A 20,000-nucleotide genomic window follows, 5' to 3' on the forward strand; every position below is an offset into this window, starting at 1 on the left:
GAAATATTTAACCATTTTCACTTTACGAACAATTTTTTACCTATCAGCTTGATAAATTCCTCACACACATTTAAAGATAAAAATGAGGGTGTTCCACTTCCAGCATTTCCATATTTTTCCATGTGGGATTTAAAAGAAAAAAGGTGTCTGCTTCCTCTTAAAGACAGTCCCCACTCTGACAAAAATTTCACTACAGCCATAACTCTCTGAAGCACATCAGACCAGTACTGACATTCATGATAAAATTGTCTTTTTAGTTCACAATCCACCAACCGCGTTCAGCGGACTCGTTAATTAATAAAAGCTATTATGGCCATTTTGTGAATGTGGCTGTTTTCTGTCATGATGAAGGTGTGTGGAGCGTGTGGATGAGGGGAGCCAATGACGGACAAACAAGGCCGGGAGACAAACAGGAATGAGAACAACTTTATTTACTGGAACCAAGTAAGAAGACTGGATGGGATATGAGCAGACTGGTTGGTATTACTGGACTGAACGTGTACAGACTGGGCATGATGTGGACAGACTTGGTATGACATGGATAGACTGGTTATGGCATGACTCAGCAGAACGTGGACAGACTTGGATTGACGTGAACAGATTTGAATTGACGTAGACAGACTTGGATTGGACACTTGAGTGGACGTGGAGACTTGAGTTGACGTGGAGAAACTGACTAGACGTGGAGAAACTTTACTAGATGGGGAGAAACCTGACTACACGGAGAGAAACTTGACTAAACGTGCAGAAACTTGACTAGACGTAACCAAAACGGCTATGGGGATAAGCTCCAGCAACCCCGCGACCCTTGTGAGGAGTTGCTGTTAAAAAAATTGATGAATGGATATATAATGCATCAGATTTATATAGTGCTTTTCTGGAACTTCAAAGACACTCTACAATGGATACATTATTCATTCACTCAGACATTCACACTCTGATGGCGGTAAGCTACTTAAGTAGCCACAGGCTGACGGAAATGCGGCTGCCAGTGCGCACCTCCGACCACGACCAAACATTTACAAATTACAGACACCAACCAGTGTGTGTGGCACTGGAGGCAATGTGTGTGAACTGAAGTGTCTTGTCCAAGGAGACAATGACTTTTGGGGAGAGTGGGGATCGAACAGCCAACCTTCCGGTTACTGGACCGTGTCTACATCCTGAGCCACGGCCGCCACGCACATGCCCCTCCCTCTCCCCCCCCCCCCCCCCCCCCCCCCCCCCTCTCTCTCTCCCCCACTCCTCTCTCTCTCTCTCTCTCTCTCTCTCTCTCTCTCTCTCTCTCTCTCTCTCTCTCTCTCTCTCTGAAAATAATCACCAACAACTACAAAAAGGAACATAAAAAGGGAAATAAGGGCATAACAAATGAAGTTGAATTTATCTAAAAATACAGTAAACAAATTGGACAGAAAATATGCTGCACCCAGCTCGTTAAGTCATCACCAACATAATGCTGGTGCTACAAGGACAGTCACAGTCAAATCGATAGGCAGTAGGGTGTGCCAAAAAAAATGATTCTCAAAAGAATTACGATTCTCATGCAAAACAATTCAGAATCGACTATTTATTTATTTATTTATTTATTTATTTATTTATTTATTTATTTATTTATTTATTTATTTATTTTTTACACATCTGTAATCACAATGACAATATTGCCCCTAGTCAATTACTCATGGCCTTCAATTTGTGAGTTAGATGTTTTGTTTTGGTTTGTTTATATATAAAAATATCAAAACCCTAAAATGGAATGCTATTTAGTGGGCAATATATGCCAGCTGAAATTAAAGGACATTAAAATCAAGCCAATTGAAACTTTTAGTAAAAGGTTACTCAAATATTGCCACAATCTTGGGACTGAGTATAGTCTAATATTGTAAAGGTGTACACGTCATGTACATTCCTTTTTTGCATTTCTTTTTCAGATTTCTTTGATAACCGCTCCCTTTGAACTTGGCACACTGCTACTCCATCTGCAGCCCAGTGGGAGGTCTGAAACGACCTGAGAAGGCCTCTGGTGTGGGGTTGGTCTGTGGGAAGCCAAGAGAGATGAAGACTTGTTTTGTGTTTTTTGCATCACTACTGTTCTGCAGCATTCAAGCATGTGAGTTCTGAGCTTTTCACTGACCTATTTCATTTCTAACATATTTAATAAAGTGTCAAAATCATGGGAAAGCAATATTTGAAAATACAGTTTTGTGGTATTAAGAGCAAGAGTGTTGTTCTGTTCCTCTTTAAGCTGCCTCCTTACAGAGGTTTGTGTCCCCCAATGATACTCAGAGATAATTTGTTGGGGACTTCCTCCTGGTAGCATCACCCAGGGCATATAGGTGAGAGAAACAGACAAAGAAGACCCTATATCAGTCAAAATGAAATATTTGGACCTCGGTGTCTTTCGCCTGGACGCTGGTCAACAGGGTCCCTCTCTGGAGCCAGGCTTGAAGTGGGGCTCGATGGAAAGCGCCTGGTGGCTTGGCCTGGACCCATGAGACGCAGGCAGCAACAGCCGAAACAGCCTTCCCAAGGGCACACCACCTGTGGAAGGGAGCTGCTGACAGTAGAAGTAACCGACAGCCGTCCCAACGGTCTCAATCCCTGGATTTCCAGGACCTAGGGGCCCGGGAAGGACGAGGGGTAGGGCGTACAGACCGGGGCTTAGTGGGAGAGACGCGGGTAGATGAACGAAAATCAGTGACTGGTCTCTGCGAGTGTCGCTGAGTACCGGAGCCCATACTGGGCCAAAACTACTGCTGCACATGCCGCGACGGAAAGGTGGCCGGGAGAGCAGCCCCCGAAGACCCAGGAGGGGCGAAGGACTTGGTAAGGCAGGCAAACTGTAGCCTTTTAGCCCACTGCTGGACAGTCTACGCTGGTGAGCTGGACGAATGCCGGTGAAGGTGTGGACGTGAATTTTGGTGTGCGCGGGATGTGGATATGGAGATTCGCTTGGAGGAGAAGCAGTTTTGATGAGACTGGAAAATTGGACCATTCTTTTTGTGTGTGTCGTACTCATCACGGACGCAGCGGCTGCTTGTTTATGAGCTAGCTTGCAAGCAAACTTAGCTTTTAGCAGACGTGTGTGACATCATGCATGTTGAGATCACGTCTCTGATCAACTGCTGAAAGGAGACTGATTCTGTCCTCTTTCATCTAGAACTGATTCAAACATCAAGGCGTATGTAGTAGGCATGGAAGAATGTTGATTTGTTGTGATTGTATTGTAATGTATTGTATTGCTGTTAATCTTTTTGTTACGTTAGTGTTGTTGTCTTTCTGTAAAGCGCCTTGTGACAGCTCAGGCTGTTTGAAAGCACTATATAAATAAAGTTGACTGGACTGGACTTGACTTGACTTGAGCACGGACCGTCTGTTCCAGTGCCAACACTGCAGCAAAACCGAATAGTTCTCCCGGAACCACAGAGAGGTTCCGTAGCAACCACCTGGAAGACTCAGGTCGGGCTGGCACAGCACCCCTTGTCGGACGGTGCGCCTGGATCAAGAATAACAAACACCGGCTGTGCTCCCTAGATAAGAGGGCAAAGTCTCTCAATGCCAGGCTACAAAAGGACGAAGCCTCTTCCACATCAGCATCCTGCAAAGCCGCTGAGTGCGCAAGCAGAAGATGAGCTAAAGCGTTACCGAGGCAAGCACCCCGCATTATACGACCTAGTGAGCAGGTAATCCGTCACGTGACATTGAGGGCAAGATCGCTTCACAGTTTGACTAAGGGTCTCCTCAGGGGAGACAATGAGGGATGCCACAGCGGACTCCACAGTAGGCATATAGTCCAGGCCGGCAGCCGCAGCACCCCATATGACAGCCAAGGCAAGGCATGGCAAGTCCCAGTGTTACTCCAGCAGGACTGAAGTTTGGCCAGATAGTGCCGAGACGCAGGGACCGAGAAAGGAGAGGAGGGATGACCAAGTGGGGAGAGGCCACACTCACGGGGTGGCTGGGTGAGGTCAGACGAATTCAGCCAAAAATGCCGGAAAGCACTAAACAGAACAGCATGCACCAAATCCATACCCGACGAACCAAGCTCAGAGGACGGAGAGGATTGGTCAGACGAGCCTGAATCCGAAGCCGCAGAAGCGCATCCAGTCCCAGAAAAATTACCCAAGGCCGCAATAGAGATGGCATCAACATCCCGGTACACACACCGGCAAAGGTGCAGTAGGCAACACCGCACTAGTGGTGGAAGGAAGCCGGTCTCTCATCTGAGAAGCCCTCATCTCCTCCAAAGCAGCCTCCAAACGCTTCACGTTCAAGGTAAGCCAAGAATCGGAACGATATTTCTTACTCAACAAGGCACCGTGACAATATTGTACCCCTACAAATATTGTCACGGTGCTTTGAGCATTCCCAGTGACCGGGGGGAGGAGAGCACACCACCCCAGCAGACGATGGTCGCCTCTGGTCTACATTCCCAATTGACTGAGGCATAGAGCCAATAGAAGCAGAGTCGGCAAGGGGACGAGCGTCGGCACAGGCTGCACTGCAACAACTTAGGCAACAGTCAACGCAGCCCTCCTCGGGTATGAAGGAGGAGCCATGACTCATACAGCGAGTGGAGCCTTCCATAACAGGAAAAAAAGAAGCGGCAAAAGACGGCGGTGAAAGCAGCAGCGTCAGCCGGCGCGGAATCACTGCCGTGCAAACAATATCCGAATCACACAGGCCGCCGGTGAAAAAGTAGCAGCGGCCGTCGGCAGCAACGAGTGTGTATGATGAATAACACCAGCAAACACGATGACAGGCCTCCAGCAACAGACAAGAAGAAACAGCAAGAGCAAGTCAAATGCGCGAGAAGAATTGCGAGACTGTCTTCCAGGTTCCATGGCCTTTTATACGTCACACATGGGTCACTTGGGGGACACTGATTACGTGTCTATTGGGTATGCGCCACCTGGCAGTCGATGAGGGATGAAATAGAACCTTCATTTGTGAGCTCTTTGAATCGTTTTTTTTTTCTATTGCAGTTAGCAACAACCAATATTAACTCGTTTGTTTTTTGCATGGATGGAAGACACGTTCTGTGGAATACTGGAAGTATAACTGTTGTTTCCTCTCGCACACTCTTACAGTGTGCCCTGACAAAGAACCAGGGCTGAAGCCATGGATGCCAGGACATAGCAAGCATCATCGTGTTGTCATCAGTTATGGCAGGAAGGTCCTCCTCACAACTTCTGCTACTGTACACTCCATTGAGATTCTTAATGGAGGTAAGGCAGACAAAGTAATGTTTGACCCATTGTTTTTGCTCTGTGGAGCAGCACCGTGTTTGATCCAACATAGCATCAAGGTTGTCCTTCCATTATTTTTTTTTTATTTTTTTTTTATTAATTTGTTTGAATCATTGATGCATCACCAGTTTAGCTCCCAGCTAATTAAATTGTATGTGAATGCTACTGATTTCATGTTTTTGTTACATGTTCACGTTGCGATCTCAAAAAAAAAAAAAAAAGAGAGAAAGCGGGAAAAAAAACTGCAGATTGGCATTGAAAAATACATCATAATACAAAAAAATATGGTGAAAAAAAAGTTTTTTCAATGTTTGTATTTTATTTTTCAACACAACCTTTTACAATGGCAATTCTAGTTTTACAATGCCAATACTTGTTTCAATGCCAATGCAGCTTTTTCCACAATTACATTTTTTTTTTCAATACCAAATCTTATTGTCAGTGTTGTGGCTCCATAGGGTGCGTTAATACGTCGAATGCGGAAGTGCTTTGTGCATATAGTCCATTCCGTCAATATGGATGAAAAGTCAGTCAGTCCGTCAATGACGGATGCCATGGTGGACGCCCATTTCTCAGAGGGAAAGACGAATGACGAATAGACATTACAATGACGTTAGGGTTGAAATATTGACAGATTGACAGTGACGAAAGGGTGTCCTGACTGTTGACGATTGCCGAATGACAGACGCTCAAAATTCATTGACACGCCCACCTCTGATAAATAGTATAAAAGAAAGGAAGTGTCTGAGGGTAATGGAGCTTGACAAAAATCCTAGGAGGCTTTAATTGTCATGACTCGAGTCATGCAGGAGTAATGTTTGGGTCTTGTCTCATGTCTGGAGTCACGGCTGGTTTAAATTTGAGTAGAGTTCATGACCGTGCGCCAGAATTCACGACCCATTACGTGTCTGTTTTGGATATTGATCTAACAGCATCCAGTTTAAACTAGTTTAGCATATATGATGTCTGGACTATGTGATGTCAGGAATCTTCATGCTATATGATGTTTGTCGATGTCAGGAACTATCTGTAATTACTGGGTTAACAGCCAACAGAGAATTCCATGTCAGTACTGGTACTCACATGTCTAGCCACAACCAATGAGATTGATTGACTTTCTATTTAAGGGTCTGAGAATTGTGTGTGTTTTGCCGGATTATTGTCCACCTGTTCCTGTGTACAGCGTCTCTTGAGTTTCTGTGCCTCTCGATGTGAATAAATAGATAAAATCTTATTTGTGTCTGCGCCTTTGGGATCCAAACCTCTCAGCACACAACATATAATGTATTTCTTTCTTCTTCCTGTCTCCTTTACTTGTGTCTCTCATCTGTTTAGGGAAATTGGTGATTGCTGACACCAACCGGCCAATTCTTCTTCGGACAAAACACATTCTTATCGGAAATAAAGGGGAACTGCACATTGGAAGTCCAGACTGTCCTTACAAGGGGAACCTTACCATTTCTCTGTTTGGAAGGTAGACTTCAAGAATTTAAAACGTGTGTGTGTTTGTGTTCTTGTACATAATACAATGTGAGGACCAAAATACGTCTTTATCCAACAGAATGAGGACATTTTTTTTTAAGTGAGGACATTTTGGCCAGTCCGCACTTCGCAAAACCTCTTTTTAAAAGGTCAAGACTTGGTTTTAGAGTTTAGGTTTGATTTGGCGAATTTTTATGAATTCAAAGCAAGCGTTCTGGTACATAAAACGGACTTCGAAATTACAACTGGCTGCAAATCGCTATGTTCATGACTGTGGTGTTTTGCTTCAAAACGGGAGCTTAGCTTAACCCGAGGATATTCGATGCTAGCATGTAGTAAGCAGCTCGCCTTCCCCGTTGTCCTTGATGCTCATGCCGGTGGACTTTCTGACTTCCAACGTCGGATTGCAGTATTGAGGCTTGCTAGGCGAGAAGTAAATTTCATAATATAAGTGCAAGATTTGACTACGTGACTCAATACTGTATGTACTCATTGCAGCTTTTATTGTTTTTTTTTTGTTTTTTTAAAATGACTCTTTCACACTTTTGTTATCAGGTCAGATGACACTGATCAGGACCACAGCTATTTTGGGCGCAAATACATTGGTGTAGGCACAGGAGGGACTTTGGAAATCCATGGGGCAAAAAAGCTCTCGTGGACTTTCTTGAATAAAACCCTCTTCCCTGGAGAAAGCCGCCAAAATCACTACCTGTTGGAGAGGAGCTGGGGGAACAGAGGCATTATTGTCCATATAATTGACCCCAAGACTGGAGAGGTACTGAGTAATAATAGGTGAGTGGACACTCATAGCTGAAACTTTCTTCGTCTGTCAGTCTGTCTGTGTATAGACAGATAAGAAAACAATGATTTTAAACAATTTGTTAGTCTGTGTCATGTCACTTGGGATTTTTTAGAATGCACACACTGTTTGTGTGCGTACATCTATCACTGTACCAAATCCCCCAAATGTTGTACTGATTATTATTTATTCATTAAGTAAACCATTAGACAGTACATTTATTTTTTCATTATTAATTATAATAATTATGAATTACAAGATTAGGTTTTATTAGATTTGTTTGGATAATTTATGGTCTATGGGCCTGTTTTATTTATTTATTTATTTATTTATTTTTTAAATATAACTATGCATCCTACTTTATGTTTTCATATGATAGACCTTTCAGACTGGTAGCTTTCTAGTGACCACCTCATTAAGTAAAAACTTGATTGATTGATTTGTTTGTTTTTGAGCAGATCAAACAAATATGTCATATTCCAAAACGTAGCAACACATTATAACAATTAGAAAATAACTGTTAACTGTAATTTGGTATTTGACTTACAACCCACAAGTTATTCTACGGACACAGCTAAGATAGCTTTCTGTGTTAACCTTTTACGAGGCAAGGCGGGACTGTGGGCCACAGCTCTTTGGGAGAAGGGGTCTCCTGTTCTGAGTTCATTTGATGCTTTTTCATCGGAACTCCACAAAGTTTTTGATCACCCTGTTCGGGGACGCGAGGCTAGAAACCGCCTTTTTTCACTGCGTCAGGGGTCCCAGTCAGTTGCTTCTTACTCTATTGAATTTAGGATTCTGGCCACGGAGTGTGGATGGGATGAGGCAGCATTGATTGACTTGTTTCTCCGCAATTTGTCAGATGAGTTAAAGGACGAATTGGCAACTCGTGAGGAGCCATCATCACTGGGAGAGTTGATTTCGCTCTCCATCAAACTAGATAACCGCCTTAGGAACGAAGGAGGGAGAGAACCGCCAGGACGCCAAGGCAGGCTCAAACCTCCGAACCCCCCAGATATCACATACCGCTGCCTCATAGCACGGCCAAGCCTCCAGCCCCACAACCAGCCCAGGAAGAACCCATGCAGCTCAATCGGACCAATCTGACCCCCGGCGAACGTCAGAGGCGTTTGTCGGTTAACTTGTGCCTGTATTGTGGTCAGGCTGGACACTTCGCTGCAACTTGTCCTCAACAGCCAAAAGACCGAGATCATCAGTAAAGGGGAGCACTCTGGTGAGCCAAACCTCCTGCTCCCCAACCCGGTTCACTCTTTCCGCTAAGGTGACATACCTGGTTTTAGTTTAGTTTATTCATTTTTTCCTTTCGGACACATTACAGCTTACATCAATCACATCACATCATTTGCAACATTGACATCCGAAAGAAGGGCTGACGGGTAGAAGCCGAAGCTTATTCGAGACCTGTCCCCATCGACCCATTACTATAACGCATCAATCATATACATTATTTAGAATAGTCATTAATTTTTATCGTTATCCATCCCATACTATCCCAAACACTGCTCGCTCAGTTCATCTTGAATGTCTGTGTGTAGATTGTGGCTAGTCCCAGTCATTTGGAACTGGTGAGTCGGTCCCCAGACGCCGCCAGCAGGCCCACCCCGCCAGGCGAGCAGCCAAGGCAAGCGCAATTCTTCTCTTTCACCAGTAGGGTCTTCGCTGACCTCGGATCAGCTTTCACACATGTTGTGCTTTCCAGAAGAGTAGGTCGGCTTGCATTCTGCCCATTGCGATTCAAGCAATTTCAGCACTCGATTCTGGTCAGGTAGCACCACTGGTTGCGAGCATGTTGTAGATCTGATGACTCCTGCGCTGCCCAGCCTAGCTCACCCAGCAGAACGGCCCACGCCAGCCGCATTCCAGGAACCAGACCACCAGCCCCATTTTGTGTAATGACAGCAGTTTCATTGTAGCCACAAATACAGCCTTATCATGTAGCCTTGACTGTTACAACAAATGTCCAAACGGAATTCGAGCCAGACAATATTTACATTCAAACGGGAACAGCAATACATGTTATCAATGCAGGTGTATAAACAAGAGTTAGCCTTGGCAAAGTCAGCAAGTAATCATATACAACTCCAGCTTTGGGTAATTAGCGATGTTGTTGTTGTTGTTGTGATATTGTGAATTACTGTTGTCTCTCAAGCGCTGCCAATTCCTCAGCTCCTTTCACGATTCGTGTTTTTAGTTGACCAGAGTTATCTTTAGTTTGAATGAAAATTCGGCAGTCTTTTGTCCACGTGCTTTCGATAAGTCCATTCTTTCTCATTTGTCGTGCCTTTTTGGCGATGTCAGCATTTCATTTGGTGAGGTTTTCGTTGATGTAGACATGTTTCCCACGAAGCTTGTGACGGTCTCTCAGAAGAGCAATCTTTTTCTTTCTGTCAACAAACCTGATCAGAACTGCCGGTGGTCGTGTCCCTCCAGTTGGAAGCGAAAAGCACATCTGAATGTGCGCAGGGTCAACAGTTAATCCCAAATCTCTGAGTTGAAGTGTCACTTGCTGTTCCACAGTCTCGTTCCCTGAAGATTGGTCAGAATCTTCCGTGCTCGTGCTAGCCGCAGCTCTCGAAGGGCCACGGCGCGGCTTGATCTCGATACCTGTGACTATCACATCGTTGATACGAAAATTTTGTTCCAAATCATCCACTTTTTGTTCCAAGGCAACAATGCGTCCATCTTTTTCTTGTGTCTCTTTCTTCAATTGCTGTATTTCCTGAAGAAGTGGCTCAATGCTCTTCTTCATTTCAAGTAATTCGGCAACCATTACACTTGAGTTTTTTCTAGAAAATGTATGTTTCCCGGTAGTGGACAGAGTACCGAGTCACCTAATTAATGACAAAAACAAATGTTTCGATTAGCTTTACTCGCTAGCGTTACATTGCCAGAGCCATACAGTGCGTTCACACCTCTGGACGCGGCCGCTTCATTGACATTCACACACACCAAAGATAGGGGCTTTGCTTTGCTTCACTTACTTACATTATGGCAAAAGTCCTCACAGAAAAAGAAAACGTTTCAGCATCGCAATTAATTGGCTAGCACTATGCTAATGATGCTTTGGCTAATATCAATCGTAATGTCTTCTGTTGTTTTGGTACACAGTTCAACAAATGTTACAAAAACAAATAAGTGAAAACATACCAACCCAGGTCTGCCAAGTTCGTCGTTCACCACCCTGCCCATTTGTTTGTTTTTGTCCCGGTAGTGTTAGCTTAATATGTTGAGCTCGGGATGTCCGCAGACAGCAACAACGATAATTCCTCCCCCTCCTGTTGTTGTATCTCGCGGCAAAACAATCCGCGGCTCGTCAAATCTCACCAACCGTCTCATTTGCACCGCCCCACGTACCTTCGCTCCCGCCCGCCTGAACTACATTGAACTACAATGCAAACGCACCCCCTCAAATGTCTCCTCCACTTTGAGCACGCAAATAATAGAAAACGCAACACGCACATTTTTTGTTCTGTTCTTTTTCTTTCTTTCTACAGAGCAGACACTTCTCGGAATGTAAGGCGCGGATGTAAGAATTTTAGACTTGGGTAAATTAAATTTTAGACCTAGGATGGAAAATATGGCTGTTTTTTAAGACATTTAAGGCCTAAAATTTAACTTTCTGAATTTTAGACTTTTTAAGACTTTTTTTTTTTTTTTTTTTTTTTTTTTTAAGACCCCGCGGGAACCCTGCTCTCTACTAACTTCTCTTTTTCATGTCACTGTTAGCCTTGATGGTTGCATCACCGTCAGTTGAAACCTTGTTTAACAAATAAATGTCAAAACTATTGTTTTTTTTTCTCCGTTTTTGGGATCCAACTCCTGAACATAACAGCTATAATTGTCACTACTATAGATATTTCTATCATCTGCAAACAATATTAATTTCAATTATTTTGATACATTAAAGAAGTAATTTATCTACAAATTAAAAAGCTGAGACCCCAGCACCGATCCCTGCGGTACACCGCAAGCAATACCAAGTTTATCAGATTGATGGTCATCCAATTTAACATATTGTGTCTGTTTGGTTAAATAGCTTTTTGACCAGTTGCCAGCTATCTCTCTAATCCCATATTTCTCCAGTTTATTGAGTAAAAGTGAATGATTTGGGGTATCAAATGTTAAATAAATATTCCAATAGCATGCTTCTTTTTATCCAGTCTATTTGTTATTTCTTCTACTGCTCCAATCAGAGCCATTGATGTTGTCATTTTAGCTCTGAAGCCATACTGGACTTCATTTTGTCACGGTTTCGGTGCGGGGTGGGGACCCAAATGCAGAGTTTTATTACAATAGTGGACGGCCAGAAAGAGGTTGCAGTCCGTGGGGTGCTGGGGGCTGGTTCTGGTTGGCGAGGCGTGTGTCAAGGTCAGGGTCTGCGGGCAGGACGACAGGCTGAAAAGGAGGACGGAAATGCAAGTCAGGAAAGGTAAGCAAAAGTTCACTTCAAGTTTCAAGGTGTAGCTGGATGTACAAACTCGTTCAGGAGTTGTGACGATCTGGCGGTGTGGTGGAGTCAGAGGCTGGCTTAAGTAGGCTGCTGATTAATTGGACACACCTGCTGCTTGATTCCAATGCACCACACCTGGAAGACACACACACTCAGCGGGCTGGGCCCGCAGGCCTGACAGTACCCCCTCCCCTACGAGCACCACCAGGTGCAGCACGGCCCAGACGACCAGGATGGGCACGATGGAAGTCGCGGATCAGCGACTTGCACAGGACCTGGCGAGCAGGGATCCAGCGGCGTTCTTCCGGTCCGTAACCCTCCCAGTCTACCAAGTACTGGAGACCGCGACCGCGGCGGCGAACGTCAAGGAGGCGGCGTACAGTGTAGGCGGGATGTCCATCAATCATGAGGGGAGCGGGCGGTGGGCGGCACAGCAGGGGACAGAGGGCTAGATGAAACAGATTTTACCTGTGAGACATGAAAAGTGGGGTGTACACGAAGAGAGGTCGGGATCTTGAGACGCACAGCACAGGGGTTGATCACAGCCTCAATCTCAAAGGGGCCGATGAAACGAGGGGACAGCTTCTTGGATTCTACCTTTAGCGGCAGGTTTCTCTTACTGAGCCATACCTCCTGGCCGACGGCATAGGTAGGCGCAGGAATGCGGCGACGGTTGGCATGTACCTGCATTCTGGCAGAGGACCGGAGTAGGGCGGAGCGGACTTGCCTACAGACCCTGGAGCATAGGCGCATGTGGCTTTGCACAGATGGAACGGAGAGGTCACTGACCTGGGAGGGAAACAGTGGTGGTTGGTAGCCCAGAGAACACTGAAAAGGGGACATACCTGAGGAGGCGTTGGGTAGGGAATTATGGGCGTACTCTACCCAAGCAAGCTGAGTGCTCCATGAAGCAGGATGGGACTGTGTGATGCAGCGGAGGGTTGTCTCCAGTTGCTGATTGGTGCGTTCACATTGACCATTAGTTTGAGGATGGTAACCGGACGAGAGGCTCAGGCCGATGCCTAATGCAGCACAAAAGGCCCTCCAGACCTGTGAAGTGAACTGGGACCCCCTGTCCGAAACAATGTCTGAAGGGATGCCATGTAGACGAAAGACATGTTGGACTAACTGGTCAGCGGTTTCTTTGGCAGTTGGGAGCTTGGGAAGAGCGAGAAAGTGGGCTGCTTTGGAAAACCTGTCAACAATGGTGAGAATTACTGTGTTACCTCTAGACGGGGGAGGTCCGGTAACAAAGTCCAGGGCAATGTGGGACCATGGGCGTTTGGGAATAGAAAGCGGGTGGAGCAGGCCAGAGTTGGGCTTGGAGGAAGTTTTGTTCTGGGCACATACCGTGCATGCCAAGACGAACGAGCGGGTGTCCTCCTCCATCGTGGGCTGGGACAAAACCGCTCCGACCCCCACCTCTGAGGCATCCACCTCAACTATGAACTGCATCTGTGGATCTGGATGGACAAGCACGGGAGCAGTGGTGAACATACGTTTGAGCCTGCTAAAGGCCAGGTCAGCCTCCTCAGACCACTTGAAGGGCACCACTGTGGACGTAAGGGCGGTAAGAGGAGCTGCGGCACGACTGTAGTCTTTGATGAATCGGCGATAGAAATTGGAAAAACCAAGGAAGCGTTGCAGCTCCCTCCTGGACGTGGGTCTGGGCCATTTGGTGACTGCAGTAGTTTTGGCGGGGTCCATTTGGAGCTGTCCCTCAGCAATTACGTAGCCCAAAAAGGTGGTTTTGGTTACATGGAACTCACACTTTTCAGCTTTCACAAAAAGCTTGTTTTCAAGGAGTCTCTGGAGTACATGGCGTACATGTCTTTTATGTTCAGAGTCCGAACTTGAGAAAATCAAGATGTCGTCAAGATATACAAAGACGAACTTCCCAATCATGTCACGCAAAACATCGTTGACCAGGGCCTGGAAGACTGCGGGGGCGTTCGTTAAGCCAAAAGGCATGACAAGATATTCGTAGTGCCCCCTAAGTGTGTTGAATGAGGTCTTCCATTCGTCGCCCTGCCCGATTCGGACAAGATGGTAGGCCTGGCGCAAGTCCAACTTGGTAAAAATGGTGGCTCCATGAAGAGGTGAGAACGCGGAGTCCATCAGGGGTAGGGGATACTTGTTCTTTATGGTGATATCATTCAGACCACGATAGTCAACACAAGGGTCTTGTCCTTTTTGTCCACAAAGAAAAAAACAGCTCCCCCTGGTGACGAGGAAGGCCGGATAATACCTGCTGCCAGTGATTCATTGATATACGAATCTGCTGCTTCTCGTTCCGGCCGTGAGATGTTGTAAAGCCGGCTTCGTGGAAGTGCCGCTCCGGGCTGGAGGTCGATAGCGCAGTCGTACGGTCGGTGAGGGGGCAGAGAAGAAGCATGGTGTTTGCTGAAGACCCGGGCAAGGTCATGATACTCGGGAGGGACGCAGGACAGGTCGGGCAGTTCTTGTTGGTTTTGGCCACTGGGTGGCACAACAGCAGACAGTAAGCAATTCTTATGGCAATAATTGCTCCAGGAAATGATGTTGGGCACAGTCCAGTCAATATGTTGTGCTGCTTGAGCCATGGCATGCCCAACACTATGGGAACTTGGAGAGAGTCAAACACGTGTAGACTGATTGCCTCTTGGTGGTTACTCGAGAGCTTTAGTACAACTGGAACCGTTTGTTGTCTGACATGGGAGATCAGTGCACCATTTAGGGCTGTGGCATCCAAAGGAGTGGTCAAGGTTTGCAGGTCTATGGCCATTTGTTCTACCAGACGGTGATCAATCAGGTTCTCATCGGCTCCGGAGTCTACAAGGGCTGACACGGGCAAAGACAGATTACCCCAGCAGAGGGTAGCAGAAAGCATAAAACGATTAGAATTAGGGGAACTCATAAGGGGACTCACCAATACGTTCCCCATTACTGGCGAGTCAGTCCTTTTGGCCGGGAGGGGCACTGAGCGATGTAGTGGCCGTTGGCTCCACAGTAGAGGCACAGGTTAGAGGAACGTCTGCGCGCCCTCTCCAAGTCCGACAGACGAGCACGTCCCAGCTGCATAGGGACACTGCCAGTGTCTGGGGGCGGGCCAGAGGCGGAAGCTGGAGCCAGTGGCATGGGAGATGGATCCGACAGTGATGGCCCAGCAGTGGGCGGGAGGGTGGGCGGAGTCTGCAGTTTGGCACTGCGCTCTCTCTTGCGCTCCCGGAGGCGACAATCCAGCCTTATGGCCAAGTCAACGAGCGAGTCAAGACAGCTCGGATCATCCCTCGAGGCCAATTCATCCTTGATGTTTTCGTTTAATGCTGCCCGGAAGACTTCCTGGAGTGCCTCATTGTTAAAGTTGCTCTCAGCGGCGAGAGTCCTGAAAGACACAGCGAACTCTGCCACGCTACGAGCACCCTGTCGTAGCAACATGAGACGTCTTGCAGCCACCCTCCCACGGACCGGGTGGTCGAAGACCTTCCTCATTTCCTGGGTAAAGGTGGAAAAGGAAGTGCAAGCAGGGGACTGTTTGTCCCACTCAGCAGTGGCCCATGCGAGAGCCGCGCCACGGAGGCAGCCTATGAGGTAAGCAATCTTAGCGTGGTCGGAAGCATATGACAGTGGCTGCTGACTGAAGACTAGAGAACACTGGACTAGAAAAGGACGGCAAGCTCCTAAATCACCATCATAAGGGGCAGGCGTGTGCACATACGGTTCTTTGACATGGGGAGGAGGTGCGGCGGGCGTGGCAGGTGTAGCTGCAGATGATCTTTGTGTTTGAAAGGCCGCATGTTGCTGTTGGAGGGTCGTGAGGGCTTGCGAAAATTCACGTACCTGTCCAATCAAGAAGTTCAGGGCATTGTCATGTTGGTCCAAAAGCACAACTTGTCCGGTCAGGGTCTGACGAACGGAATCGTTCTCTGCTGGGTCCATAGCTGGCCAGATCGTGCTGTCACGGTTCCGGTGCGGGCGGGGTGGGGACCCAAATGCAGAAAAACAGAATGAATGAGTTGGCAAAGTTTTATTACAATAGTGGACGGCCAGAAAGAGGTTGCAGTCCGTGGGGTGCTGGGGGCTGGTTCTGGTTGGCGAGGCGTGTGTCAGGTCAGGGTCTGCGGGCAGGACGACAGGCTGAAAAGGAGGACGGAAATGCAAGTCATGAAAGGTAAGCAAAAGTTCACTTCAAGTTTTAAGGTCTAGCTGGATGTACAAACTCGTTCAGGAGTTGTGACGATCTGGCGGTGTGGTGGAGTCAGAGGCTGGCTTAAGTAGGCTGCTGATTAATTGGACACACCTGCTGCTTGACTCCAATGCACCACACCTGGAAGACACACACACTCAGCGGGCTGGGCCCGCAGGCCTGACACATTTAGTACATGATATTTTTTTAAGAATTTCTGTAAATGAGAGTTGAAGAGCTTTTCAAGAATTTTTGAAAACTGTGGACGCAATGAAATTGAAATGAAATATACCAAGTGGGTCAGGTGCTACAGAAGCAGGCTCTAGAGGCATGAAATGTCATTTACATATATTTGACAAAGAGATTCACAAATTGCCTTAAATTAATGCTTAGAATATGTCGTTTAAAATGATACCAAACACAGCATTACCAACCACTGATAAGAATCACTAGGATAAGCACCAGCGTCAAAATGTGGTTTTCGCAGGTATGTTGTTTACTTCATGAGGTGATAACCACTAAAAAGCTACCAGTCTGAGAGGTCTATCATATTAAAACATAAACAAGGGATGCAGAGTTATTAAAAAAAAAAATAAAAATCACAACTAGAATTTGCCCACTCAAATGGTACCGGTATATCATATTTTGGGCCAAGGACTAGTAAGAATTGTCAGCATCTCAATTGCCTGCTCTCTTAAGTAACCTTCCTGACATTCCCACAGGTTTGACACATATCGCAGTAAGGATGAGAGTATTCGCCTAGCAAAGTATTTAGATAGTGTGGCTTTAGAACTCATTGTAGCCATGGTGGTCAATGATGAGGGCTCCAACAATTTGGAGGACTCTGCCAAAAAGAGCATCTTCAGGCTTGGCAGTCAGCATATCAACAGTTTGGGATTCAGGTGAGTGCACAAAAAGAAACACATTTCACATGTAAAGAAAATCTTATGATAATCTTTTAACACAAACGATTGTCGGGCGTTTGACGTCCTTGTTCGGGAAGGGGCAATATCGGGACAAAAACAGCCCGATTCTCTTTATGTGTAATCCAGGCTTAAGAGAACCGTGTGTCTGCAGCTCAACACTGCCTGACTGAGACTTATTTCCCTCTATGCTCAACATCAAATCTACTTCTTATAACGAGAGTGATGCATGACTTATCCCTTAGAGATAGTCAATTTGTTATTTTTTACACAGAGCCACATTAGCAGAGAAAAGTCAAGGGGGCAACCACTTTAGCGACAATATAGGTCAAATCACCGGACTCCTACAACAAGCTGGAACACCGACGGGAGCATGCTGTGATGCCATGTTTGACAGTTACCCTTTTTTAAAAAAAAAATAAAAATAAAAAATGAATTGAGATTAAAGGAGACTTTTAATGTGGGCATTTGTATCTTAGTTGCATCGTGTTTGTCATATATTTATGTAACAGAATATATCCATCCATTTTCCTAATTTAAATAATACTTATGAAAGTGCATGAACTTGAAACATGAACATGTTCCTTTGTTTCTGTGGCGATTGAACGGGAATTTCAGAACCAAGTTGTGCAACAGTTTGTGACAGTGTCCCGACAAAACAGCATACCCATCGGTAGGGGTGTTAAAAAAAATAGATTCGGCAATATATCGTGATATTACAGCGCGCAATTCTCGAATCGATTCAAAATGCCGTCGAATCGATGTTTAAACATCAATTTTTGATGGAAATATAATAACAAAACGTCTTACTTAGGGTTAAGGTTCACACGTTAAGCAGGGGTGTCACTGCTCACGCTTTCAGCATGATTGTCACCCATTTCCGCCCTCTTTCTCGCTTCACTTTAATTCTTCACTGTCAATGTTGTCACAGATTACTTGAAAATGTAATCGAACTATTGATAATGCCTCAAAAAAGTAATCTAGTTACTTTACTGATTACTTTGTCAAAATAAGTAATTTACTCAAAAAGTAACTTATCAGTTAGTTTGACCGTGTCCCCTAGGGATTACTTATAATTACTTTTTAGTACCAATTTCCGCCCTTTGCTGCCTCAACATAAGAATGATAACTGGATTATTTAAATAATACTTGTGAAAGTGCATGAACTTGAAATTTGAACTCTTTGATTCTGTTTCTCTGGTTTTACAATACATAAATTGGTGTAGTATAACACATTACACATGCAGGCTGGTTACAAACTGTAACTATAACATTTACATGCAGGCTGGTTGCAACTGTGGTGACATAACGTAACATTTTCTATTTTCTCAAGTGCCAGAGATGAACTACAGTCATGCATTTTATTTTTTTTTTTTGCTCTGGCATATTCTTTCTCGAAGTATGACGAGACATTCTTTGGGGCAGCTCAGCATTTTTGCTAGTAGGAGATCTTTTCTATTATTGCACAAAAAGGGGTGAGTCAACAGTACTCAATAGGACACATTTCCTCTGTATATGGCCCGACCAACTTTTTTTCCAGCTCATTCCAGTCCCACTGGTGCTCTTTTACTAAAATCCAGCTTTATCTATTTGCGTGCCGGGGTGCTGGAATAGCTGGGCTGAAGGAACTGTAGAACTGCTTATTGTCTCCCTACCTGTCGGTTTTGCCTCGAGTTGTATTGCGCTATGCTGTGATGTGTTTCCTCAAATTGGATGTGGACTTTTTAGCTCGTGCAAAATTTGCAACGCACTGAGAGGTTTTTGTAATCTTTACCAGACAAAAATGCCAAGTAATGGCTGTATTTCCAATGAGCAAATGCACCCTCCTCCTGCTTCTTCCATTGTTTACGTCGTGACGAGGTAGGTAGTGTCTATTGTTTTAACCAGACTTCTAGCGCTTGCGCTTACACGTTGGTACATGTGACCGGCGTTGCGTCTTCCGCTGAGAAAACGTGACATGCGATGTGACGTTACTTCCAAATGCAAGAGAAACATTTTCTCCTCGAAATTATCGTCGAAATGGACAACAAAATTCTGCATTCTACATACATTACGAGGTAATTAAAAAATAGTAACATACAGCCACTTAGGAAAGTAACTTTAATCAGATTGCTGGTTTGGAGAAATGAACGTGTTAGATTGTTCGTTACTGAAAGAAAGTAATCAGATTAAAATAACGCGTTACTTAGTAACGCGCTAGTGGCAACACTGGTTCCAACTATAGAGTGAACACACTCCTCAGCCTCCCTGGTAAGGTCTATTCAGGAGTGCTGGAGAGAAGGGTCTGTTGGGAAGTCCAATCTTGGATTCAGGAGGAGCAATGTGGTTTTCGTCATGGCCGTGGAACAGTGGACAAGCTCTACACACAGTAGCATCCTCGAGGGTGCACGGGGGTCTGTCCAACCAGTCCACATGTGCTTTGGGGACTTGGAGAAGGCCTTTGACCGTGTCCCCCAGGGATTCCTCTTGGAGTTGCTTCAGGAGTTTGGGGTACCGAGCCCCCTGATAGGGGCTGTTTGGTCCCTGTAAGACTGGTGTCAGAGTTTGGTCTGCATTGCCGGTAGCAATTTGTTTGTGTTATGAATTTAATGTTTTTTGTTTGTTTGTGTGCATGCGTGCGCGTGTTCCTTAGCTACATGTTTGTCCTATCGGTCTTTCCTGTGTGTGTGTTTTTTTTTTCGATGTATTTTTTTTTTTTTTTTTTTACAGGTGTCCTTTTCCTCCACAGACATCCATGGTCCTTTATAGTTGTGAAAGGAAACCCATCTTCTGCTGTAGAAGATCATGCTCTCTATCAAGGTAAGAATCTTTTTTCAGTCTATGATGTCAAGTCAGTCCAGCCAGCATTTTCCAGCCAGTCTATTCCTCTCCAGCGTACACAGGGGAAAATAAAATATTGAATTGAGTTAATCCA

At 45.4% G+C, this 20,000-nt stretch overlaps 1 protein-coding gene across 1 annotated transcript in view; it reads left to right on the top strand.

Moving 5' to 3' along the window:
* The first annotated feature begins 1,940 nt into the window (after positions 1–1,940).
* The window catches only part of LOC144017050 (cell migration-inducing and hyaluronan-binding protein-like), a 161,650-nt gene continuing 143,590 nt past the window's right edge, over positions 1,941–20,000 (top strand). The window contains exons 1-6 of the mRNA XM_077518291.1: positions 1,941–2,107; positions 5,088–5,225; positions 6,582–6,720; positions 7,284–7,520; positions 16,886–17,065; positions 19,815–19,885. Of these exons, the coding sequence (XP_077374417.1) occupies positions 2,053–2,107; positions 5,088–5,225; positions 6,582–6,720; positions 7,284–7,520; positions 16,886–17,065; positions 19,815–19,885 (820 nt within the window). The 5' untranslated portion in view covers positions 1,941–2,052. The remainder of the gene's footprint in view (positions 2,108–5,087; positions 5,226–6,581; positions 6,721–7,283; positions 7,521–16,885; positions 17,066–19,814; positions 19,886–20,000) is intronic.

Source organism: Festucalex cinctus, chromosome 4, assembly GCF_051991245.1.
Source record: "Festucalex cinctus isolate MCC-2025b chromosome 4, RoL_Fcin_1.0, whole genome shotgun sequence".
NCBI lineage: Eukaryota > Metazoa > Chordata > Actinopteri > Syngnathiformes > Syngnathidae > Festucalex > Festucalex cinctus.